At 39.9% G+C, this 10,368-nt stretch overlaps 1 protein-coding gene across 1 annotated transcript; it reads left to right on the top strand.

Annotated features, from left to right (window-relative positions):
- The first annotated feature begins 8,883 nt into the window (after positions 1 to 8,883).
- Positions 8,884 to 9,939, top strand: LOC141613457 (uncharacterized). The gene has a single exon (XM_074432191.1). The coding sequence runs from the start codon at positions 8,884 to 8,886 to the stop codon at positions 9,937 to 9,939; it is 1,056 nt and encodes a 351-aa protein (XP_074288292.1).
- The last annotated feature ends 429 nt before the right edge of the window (positions 9,940 to 10,368 follow it).

The following is a 10,368-nucleotide window of genomic DNA, read 5'->3' as shown; positions in this document are numbered from 1 at the left end:
GGCAACGCATTTCCAGTTCATTACTCCTCGAGTGGCCCTGAGATATTGTTTTAACCCTGACATGGGGTGGACAATTCCTATCGCATTATTCCCTTCAACTAGCCACAACCATCATAACCCAAAATTTGCCCATTTGACCCCATTTACGAAGGTCGCAGTAACAGTCTGCCTATGTGATCGACTAGTCATCTCACATGACTCTATGGCACTTGAACTTGCCATCAATCGTATCACACTCTAGTCACTTCTTGACGTCACCTCATATAAGTGATTATGGGCGAATACTATGTTAATCCGGGTTCACTTTAACGGGGTTCAATTGTCTCTACAACCCGTTTGGATGTAACAAGGTATAAAGAAAAGATAAAAGACAAATGCGATTATGAACAAAATAACACTTTTATTTTATTTCAATATCTAACACAAACTTGGTACACGTTTAAGACCCGTGGACACCATATGTCCATTGTGTTTAGCCTGCGATAAAGGCAAGGTGAGCGGATCTGCAATGTTATCATCCGTCCCAACCTTCCATATTGCAATTTCCTTTCTTTCAATGAAATCTCTAATTACATGATATTTTCTAAGTACATGTCTAGATCTATTACTAGACTTTGGCTCTTTGGCTTGGAAGATCGTCCCACTATTATCACAATAGAGAGTGATGGGATCATTGGCGGTAGGTACTACTCTTAGACCTTCCGTGAATTGCCTGATCCATACAGCTTCCTTGACAGCTTCTGATGCTGCAATGTACTCAGCCTCCGTTGTAGAATCCGTAGTCATAGCTTCCTTAAAGCTTCTCCAGCTAACAGCACCACCATTGAGCATGAAAACAAAACCAGCTTGTGATTTCATGTCATCTCTATCCGTTTGAAAACTTGAGTCCGTGTAACCATTAACACGGAGCTCGGTATCTCCTCCAAACACTAAGATAGAATCCTTAGTTCTTCTCAAGTACTTAAGGATGTTCTTGACGGCTATCCAGTGACTCTCACCTGGATTTCCTTGATATCTACTCGTCATGCTCAAGGCATACGAGACATCAGGACGTGTGCATATCATGGCGTACATGATTGATCCAACAGCGGAAGCATAAGGGATCAACTTCATGCGTTCAACATCATGAGGTTCGGTGGGAGATTGAGACTTCCTCAATATTGTCCCACTTACCATAGGTACCAATCCCCTTTTGGATTTATCCATGCTGAAACGTCGAAGAATATTATCAACATAAGATTCTTGACTTAGTGCCAATATCCTCTTGGATCTATCTCTATGGATCCGGATACCTAATATGCGTTGTGCCTCTCCTAAATCCTTCATTTGGAAGTGGTTACCTAACCACTTCTTAACAGAAGACAACATCGGAATGTCATTTCCAATGAGTAGTATGTCATTGACATACAAGATTAGGAACACAACATTGCTCCCACTAAATTTCATGTATAAACATGGTTCCTCAACACTTCGAGTTAAACCATTTTCCTTCATCACATGATCGAATCGATGATTCCAACTTCTTGATGCTTGCTTAAGTCCATAAATGGATCTCTTAAGTTTAATACTCCGTATTTTAATAATAATTTATAAGAATAATTTATGTAAATTAATAATGAGTAATTAAATGACATTTCTAATAATAAATACAAGTAAGACGTTAATTAAATAACAAATTAATAATTCAAGTCGGGAATAGGGTTTGGCTAATATTTGTGCTTTAGGCCGTGTGCTATTATTATATTGGCCGAAATTTATTAAATTAGTGTGAGTGTAATCGGGATTTATATCGGGAATTAATAATAATATATAAAGGTAATTATAGTTATAATAATAAATAATAAAGTTATGGCAATAATAAATTAGTAAGTATTATATGAGGAAATCATAGTTCAGGTAAGGTTAAAAATATGTGATAATAATAATAATATAATTATAATGACAATTGCTATATTAATTAGAATAAGGAAAGTTACATGGTTTCCTAATTGGCCTCGTATTCTCTAAATCTTACACTATAAATACCACCTTAAATCTGAGAAATAATTCACAAATTAAAAGAAGGAGCTTTAGGAGACGGAAGAGGAAGGAATTAACATAAATCAATCAATCAACTCGAGGTAATTGTTCATCTTAAATCGGTTTATATTCTTTTCATGCAAGCATCTTTAGATCGATAGTATGACTTATATAGACCACCATAGGACTCGGGAATTGGACCTATAGCAACCTTGGACTGCAATGTTTCTGACCTGACCATTGTTGACCGTCGTTGACCTTGTTACGGTGGCTTTTGGGGCGGTTGAAAGACGGCTGGTCAGAAAGGATTTTGGTTAGGTGTCGTGGGTTTGGGGTGGTTATTTAACCCACTAATTGGACACGGCCTGACCTGGGGTTTGGGTGGTTGGTATTGTCGACAGGGGGTGGTTGTATTGGCGGTGTTGGGGTGGTCAATGATGGTGGTTTGTGCGATGGTGGCGAAAACAGGGGAGAAGGACGTGTTCTGGGCAGGCGGTTTTCGAGGGGGTTTTGGTGGTTGTAGGAGGTCTGGGTTAGGGTGGTTTCTGGTGGCTTTTGTCGAGGGTGGTCTGGTGTGTTGGGTGGTGGTTGTAGGTGGCGGCATAAGTGGTGTTAGAGGGTGTTTTGGGACGGGTTTTGTGGGTGTGTCAGACGTGTTTGGTTGGTGTCGGGTGGTTTTAGGGCGTGGGTTATAGGTTGATGGTGGTGGTTTGATGGGTGGTGAGTGGGTGTTGGGATAGTCCGTGGTGTAGGGAGAAGGTAGGTAGGTCGGGTGGTGGCTTGTGGTGTCGGGTTTGGTGGGTTTTATGAGGGGTGTTGGTCACGGTTTATAAACCGTGTATGGGGTGATGTGTGTTTGTTTTTGTGACGGGTTTTAATTGTTTAATTAGTTCGGGTGAGTCGGGTTCGTAATTGAATCGGGTTTTTAGTTATCATAAACCTTTAATAATTATAATAAATAATTAATTTGAATAGTTAAATAAAAGGAATAAATAAATAAATAAAGTTAATAATTATAATTGTTGTAATTGTTATTATTATATAGGTGACAGAAATTGTGAAGAGTTTATAATCGGATTTGTTCGCTTTAATTATTGGATTGCGTAATTGGAGTGCTTGCTTGCCAGGTAGGGATAATCCTAATTAACTCGACTTTTGATTATCTATGTTTGGTATGGTGGATTACTTACGTTAAAGTGAATTGATCGTATGTGAATTGTGTTGGTTGATATAATCGTAATTGTTGGAAGGGAGATTCTTATTGTATATGTTGGTTGATAATATCGTAATGGTTGGAAGGGTGACTTATGTTGATTTGTGTTGGTTATATTGATGAGGTGAATTGAATTGTTATCGTTGATTGGAATGTGGTTATTATAAAAGGCTGTGCGACAGTCAGTTGTACGTTGTTGAGGGACTTTCTACATTGGGGTGATAATAATATGTACGTTGTGAGGGAGGGGTACTATTACATATTGTGGTACGTTGTCAAGGGAGGGGTACCAAAGTAATGTGAGCACGTTGTTAAGGAAGTTGTGCTAAGTAAAGGAAAGGAGCACGTTGTCAAGAGGTTGTGCAATGAAAGTGAATTGAATTGGATTGATAATTGTATATTCTTGTTATTTAGTTTTATTCCTACTCAACCTCGCGGTTGACTGTGTATTCGTGAACACCTGCGGTGAACCGTTTTATGGGGAGCAGATTTGACAGGTACTAAAGATTAGCTGACTTGGGAGCATTTGGGACGTGAGCTTACCTTGGACCATAGTTGCTATCTAGATCACTTGGATTAGTTCATCACTTTATTTATTTCCGCTGCGAATTGTATTTATTTTATATTAAGTTTAGTTGGTTAATTTGTAAAACATATGTAATCATTAAAGTTTTTATTTAAAGTACTTTGGTGAGTTGGACTTTGTTATCTACTACCTCGGGAAACCGAGATGGTAACAGTCCTATTTATTTGGAAATGTCTAGCTAAAGGCTCCCGAATAAATGGGGGTGTTACAAAGGAATATAATACTACGAGTGTTTGAATTGTTGTTGTGATACCGTGTGATGCGATTGGTATGGATGATAATCGTAAATGGATGATGGTGTTGGATGATGCTTAGTTGTAGGAATGTTTATAAGTGATGTGGTGGTAGTTGTGGGCGAACTTCGGGACGAAGTTCATTTTAAGAGGGGGAGACTGTAATACTCCGTATTTTAATAATAATTTATAAGAATAAGTTATGTAAATTAATGAGTAATTAAATGACATTTCTAATAATAAATACAAGTAAGACGTTAATTAAATAACAAATTAATAATTCAAGTCGGGAATTGGGTTTGGCTAATATTTGTGCTTTGGGCCATGTGCTATTATTATATGGGCCAAAATTTATTAAATTAGTGTGAGTGTAATCGGGGTTTATATCGGGAAATAATAATAATATATAAAGGTAATTATAGTTATAATAATAAATAATAAAGTTATGGCAATAATAAATTAATAAGTATTATATGAGGAAATCATAGTAAAGGTAAGGTTAATAATATGTGATAATAATAATAATATAATTATAATGACAATTCTTATACTAATTAGAATAAGGAAAGTTACATGGTTTCCTAATTGGCCTCGTATTCTCTAAATCTTACACTATAAATACCACCTTAAATCTGAGAAATAATTCACAAATTAAAAGGAGCTTTGGAGACGGAAGGGGAAGGAATTAACATAAATCAATTAATCAACTCGAGGTAATTGTTCATCTTAAATCGGTTTATATTCTTTTCATGCAAGCATCTTTAGATCGATAGTATGACTTTTATAGACCACCATTGGACTCGGGAATTGGACCTATAACAACCTTGGACTGGAAAGTTTCTGACCTGACCATTGTTGACCGTCGTTGACCTTGTTACGGTGGCTTTTGGGGCGGTTGAAAGACGGCTGGTCAGATGGGATTTTGGGTTAGGCGTCGTGGGTTTGGGGTGGTTATTTAACCCACTAATTGGACACGGCCTGACCTGGGGTTTGGGTGGTTGGTATTGTCGACAGGGGGCGGTTGTATTGGTGGTGTTGGTGTGGTCAGGGATGGTGGTTTGTGCGGTGGTGGCGAAAACAGGGGAGAAGGACGTGTTCTGGGCAAGCGGTTTTCGAGGGGGTTTTGGTGGTTGTAGGAGGTCTGGGTTGGAGTGGTTTCTGGTGGCTTTTGTCGAGGGTGGTCTAGTGAGTTGGGTGGTGGTTGTAGGTGGCGGCATAACTGGTGTTAGGGGGTGTTTTGGGATGGGTTTTGTGGGTGTGTGTAGATACCCGTATCCGTCGATATTGGAATATATAGAAAACCCGACAAACACCCGATGATGATAGGACGCATGTATTTATTAGTTGTCATTGTCATTATTTGGGTTCATTTTACGATGTGGAATGAGCGTTGTCGACGGAGTATTTTATTAATTTAAATGATATTTAAATTAAAGCTTTTTAAGTGAATTCATTTTATTATTTTAATTTGAATTTATTTTCTTAAATTTATTTTATTGAAAATAAAATATATATTTTTTTTTTTGATTTGAAAAATCATTCATTTTAAATGTGCTATTTGATTTGAAAAAAAATCGAATTTGAAAATCGAAAACTCGTTTTAACCACTCGTTTTGGAGCTCGATTTTAGCTCGGTTTTTAAGCCCGTTTTCTTTACGAGTTGGCACGAATCTCGAGTACACTAACCAACCTAGGCCTCTATTCATTCAACCCCAGTTCGAACCCCCATATCCACACCCAAATCTCGTCCTAAACACTCCCCAACACAGCCCAATTCCTTCCTTTACCCGTGTTTGTATAGCCCATCGAAAGCCTTTCTAAACCGACTCAAACTTGGTCCAAACCCGCAACCCATCACCATCAACCCGCGCTCCACATTACCCAAAACAACCCAGCACCTAGAACACCACAAAACCTATCCAATTCCCGTCCCAAATCCTCCACAAACAGCCCGCAACACAAGCAGCCCCCCCTGTTTTGCGTGCTCAATCCCGAGCCCAAAACCCGCTCCAAACAGCTACCAAACCCGTGCCCATTAACCCTACACCATACCCTAGTATCCTACCCATATTACCTTTGCTTAACCACCAAGAAAACCCCCCATACAAACCCTAAAAACCCCACGAATTAGCTGATGGACAGCAGCTATGCGAAACAGGCCCGACTGCTTGTTGCCCTACTTCTACCCTTCGAAAATCCTTATAAATACCCCCTCTCCACCATACATTCATTCCTCTAAGTTCTCCCCACAACATACTGCAAATAACAACCATCAATCGTCCAAAAAAACCCTAAACTAAAGCCGTGACAGCCGCTCGAAAACAGGGACACAAATCTTATTTTCGAGTTTCTGTCGTGATCTTTGGCCTTGATTCTTGTGCACAAATCCTATTAAAACTTCTGGTTTGTTTCCATATTCACAAAATTCAGTCTTTCTAGTTTCCAAAACATCTTTCGGTTTGAAAAATCGTTGAGAAACGAAGTCGTGGTGAGCGATTGAAAATCGCTGCTCAAGTCTGCCTTTTGAACGTGTTTGTTTCGTGATTTCAAAATTCAATTTCAATTGTCTTCGTCGACGACGGCCCCTCGAGATAAAATCTACGATCGATTACGACCCAAGACGGTGTCAACGAAACATGTAGGTTGAGGGTGCATTAAAACTCCCTTCTCTCCTTTTTATTTCGTTTTTTTATTGTTTATTTACTAACCATTGTCTAACATCGTCTAACTAATATCGAAATTAGAATAGTTTGAGTATGAGTTAAAGTACCATTCCGGCACCCGCGTTGACTTGAGATGGGAAAGAAATCCGCCATATCGGTCGGTCGTACACCCCGTCTCATTTACATATCCTCGTGTTGGAATAGGGCAATTTAATAAATCGAGTTTATTTAATTTACGTGTATTTATTTTTAACCATATAAAAATTGATTTTTTATGATTTTCCAGACCTATAATTTGTAATTTTAATTTAGGTAGATTTTCGTAATTTATTGCATTGATTTAGTATTTATTTTGTAATTAGCAATGTATTAATTCAAAACCCGCGCAGTGCACGGGTTAATTCTGACATATTTCGAAAATTTCAGATCCGTGCAGTGCACGGGTTTGTCCAGGTTTTGTGTTTTAATTTGCTTCCTTGTTTGACTTTGTTTGATTAATCCTTAGTTTAATTAGTTTATGTTTTAGATTTTAATTTACATTATTTATAATGTATATTGTATGTATGAGCTAACCACTAATGTTTGTTAATACATCTTATGCTAAGCGTAAGCCTTCCTATCCCTCTCTTTGGATGTGTTTTTCTAGTTTAATCAATGAACCTCACATGCTAAACCACTTCGACGAAGTTAAATGCATTTTAAACGACTTAGAATGAAATTCGCATGATAGGATTTAAATTCAATGGTTGCATACGCATGTGATATCTTTCCGAAATAGCCATCTTTCACCTAGTAGAGACCGTTATTGCAACGGGCGGGGTTGGGTGTTGTTTTAATGAAATTAAATTAACTTCCTAACACGTAAAGTCACACGAATTCAAATCTCTAAATTTGGTTTCTAAATTCCATTTAAAAATTTAGTGGCGACTCTTTTAAAATTAAAAATGTTTTGAAAAAGCATTTGAGTGGAGCGTTTTTCCATGGTCCACAATTTGGCGACTTTGCTGGGGAGAGTGAAACTTGAAAAGTGTAAGATGGCTATTAGGATTGTTGTCACATTTTTTTTATGTTAATCATGCATAAACCCCCGAGACTTTAGGCGGGCCAAAGATTCTCTTGGGTTAATTCCAAGGGAGGATATTGATGTCCACTATGTCCGATTTAAGTATCAAGGTGATTCCGTGGAGGTAGGCAGCTGCATACGAGGCATATTGCTACGGGCATATGACGGTATGTGGACTCCCCGACAAAGCGGTTTCACTGGCATAGACCCATTTTAGAGGACTGACCGAGACTTAGAAGAGTCTAGTTCATGCATTGCATCCCTGAAATGCGAATGATTACATGCTATGTGAATCCCGGGTCATGTTTTCAAAATAGCATTTTCAAAATCCATCTTCTTTTTCTTTCGAAAATTTGATTCTTTTTCAAGTCCATTTCTTTTCGAAAATTTCGGCCCTCTATTTCGAAATTTTGAACCCTCTTTCAAGCCGAAGTGCTGCCCATTTTAAAAGTCAATTCAATCCTTCTCGATTTCAAATTTCAATGAACTGTATCCCAGGTCCAACCCAAACCTAGAATAGAGTTTGAGTCAGTGGGGTCGGGTTAGTCGAGTTGGGCTTTTGCTTGCTCGATATAGGCGAGCTAGTCCACCCTTAGGCTCGAGTGAGCCTTTGTTTGGTTAGAACACTTGTCAAGTGAGTCACCTAAACCGATCTTTGGGTCTGAGTCATGAAAGTCGACCATTTGGTCCAAGTCAGTCAACCAAAACGTCCCCACTAGGCCACCTAGGGCGTTTGTCACAAAGCCCAAGAGCCATGTCTGGTTTGAACACGGGTTTGTCATGTCGGATTTATGATCACGTTGAGTCTAAAACCCAAGCCACGTGTGTATCACGGTTAGGACCCGTTCCAACGAGCCAGAATAGTTAGTTCGTAGGATCCATGTCAAGTTATAGCCAGTTTTTAGGTTTGAAAAACCGTCCCTAGTCGTGTATGACCCAAACCGAGGGGACCCAATTGCTCGCTCTCCGGGTCTAAGCCCAATATCGAGTCGCATAGAGTCCGTCATGCTGTTATGACTCGAGTCCTGTTTGCGCAAGGGATTTTGATTCGATAATTGATACTCGCTCGGGATTTTATTGTAGAAAGGCCACTACAAACAAGAAGTATGACTACCGCAGAGGCACTGAAGCAGATTAACGACACTTTGGTCGAAATGATAGAACGCTTGACGGCTGTGGAAGCCCAGATCGTGGTGGAAGCTCCCGTACCACAGCCCCCGGAAACTGAATTCGAAAAGAGGTTCCGACTAATAGAGGAACAGTTGAAGCTATCCCGAGGGGAAAATGTGCATTATGAGAATGCCAGAGGGTACATGCCGGTCCAGGACAAGCTACCAACCAATTTTGTCCTAACTGATATCCCAAAGTTCAAAGGGACGGAATATCCATTGCAACATATCCGTTCCTACAAGGAGTACCTTGCGTTGAAAGGGGTACCTGCTGAGATGTTGCCCCACATTTTTGCTCAATCCCTAGGAGAACACCCGAAGGTGTGGTTCTACAGCCTTGAGCTTAAGAATTTCCCCACTTTCGAAGATATAGCGGTGGAGTTCTGCAAGCACTTTGCTGATAATGCTGAGATTCAGACTACTGTGCGCACACTCGAGGTGATGACACAGAAGGATAAGGAGGGATTTACTGAATTCCTTAACCGCTGGCGCGCTGAAAGCGTGAAGTTGCCTAAAAGGCCAGAGGAGACTGAAATGGTAGATAAGTTCATCAAAAATCTTCGACCTGTCTACCGTGACGCTATCAAATATCAACATTTTGGCTCATTCAAGGACCTTATTCGAGTCGGAAGAAAAATTGAGGACGACGTTCGTTCTGCTGAGGCTGAAAAGACAAAAGGGTATCAGGGTGCCTCCTCTTCCAAAGCTAAGGCATCCAGTTTTGCCAATCATATCCAAGCCATCGGTCTTTTGGGAGGAGCTCCTAAGGGATCGCAACGCCATGGGCCAAGAGCGTTCACTGACATCGGGTGTACCTATGCATACGCCCTCCAAAGGCTCTCGACCCAAGGGAAACTGAACCCAATTGGTCCAACTCCGGACCCGCCTGCGGATCGACAGGGTAAATGGTATAAGCCCAACGCCTACTGTGCTTATCATCAAGGAAAAGGTCATGATACCGAAAATTGTTACCGTCTTAAACATGAAATCTAAGACATGATAGAGAATGGGTCGCTCCCCATCCCCACCGTCCGACCTAACAACCTGAACAATCCTTTTGGCGACCATGCCAATGCAGTATTCGTCGAAGACAATACCGATGTATCTCACTTAATCCAACCCATCTACCGTCTCACTGGGGTTTTCGTGGGGAAGGTATATGTAAGCTGCTCTGAGTATATCCCTCAAGCTAAGAACGATGTTCGAATTGGGGATTTTGCTATCGATTGCAAACCATACATTCTCCGAAGCGAGAATGAAATTAATGGGGTCTGGGCTGACGATGAAGACGATATCTATCTCACCGTGTGGGTAAATATCCGTATACTACCCTTCGAATTAAGGATTATAACGTAAAATTTATATGTAGTTTATAGTCATAAAACGAAAAACATAAAGAAACGATAAAGATGTAGAAATAAC

The sequence above is a fragment of the Silene latifolia genome, chromosome 11 (assembly GCF_048544455.1).
Source record: "Silene latifolia isolate original U9 population chromosome 11, ASM4854445v1, whole genome shotgun sequence".
In the NCBI taxonomy this organism is placed as follows: Eukaryota; Viridiplantae; Streptophyta; class Magnoliopsida; order Caryophyllales; family Caryophyllaceae; genus Silene; species Silene latifolia.
The sequence above is the reverse complement of the archived record's forward strand: the minus strand, read 5'-3'. Positions and strand labels throughout refer to the sequence as shown.

Bases quoted from the DNA above. Each gene is read 5' to 3' on its own strand.
- LOC141613457 (XM_074432191.1), top strand. From the start codon at position 8,884: ATGACTACCGCAGAGGCACTGAAGCAGATTAACGACACTTTGGTCGAA.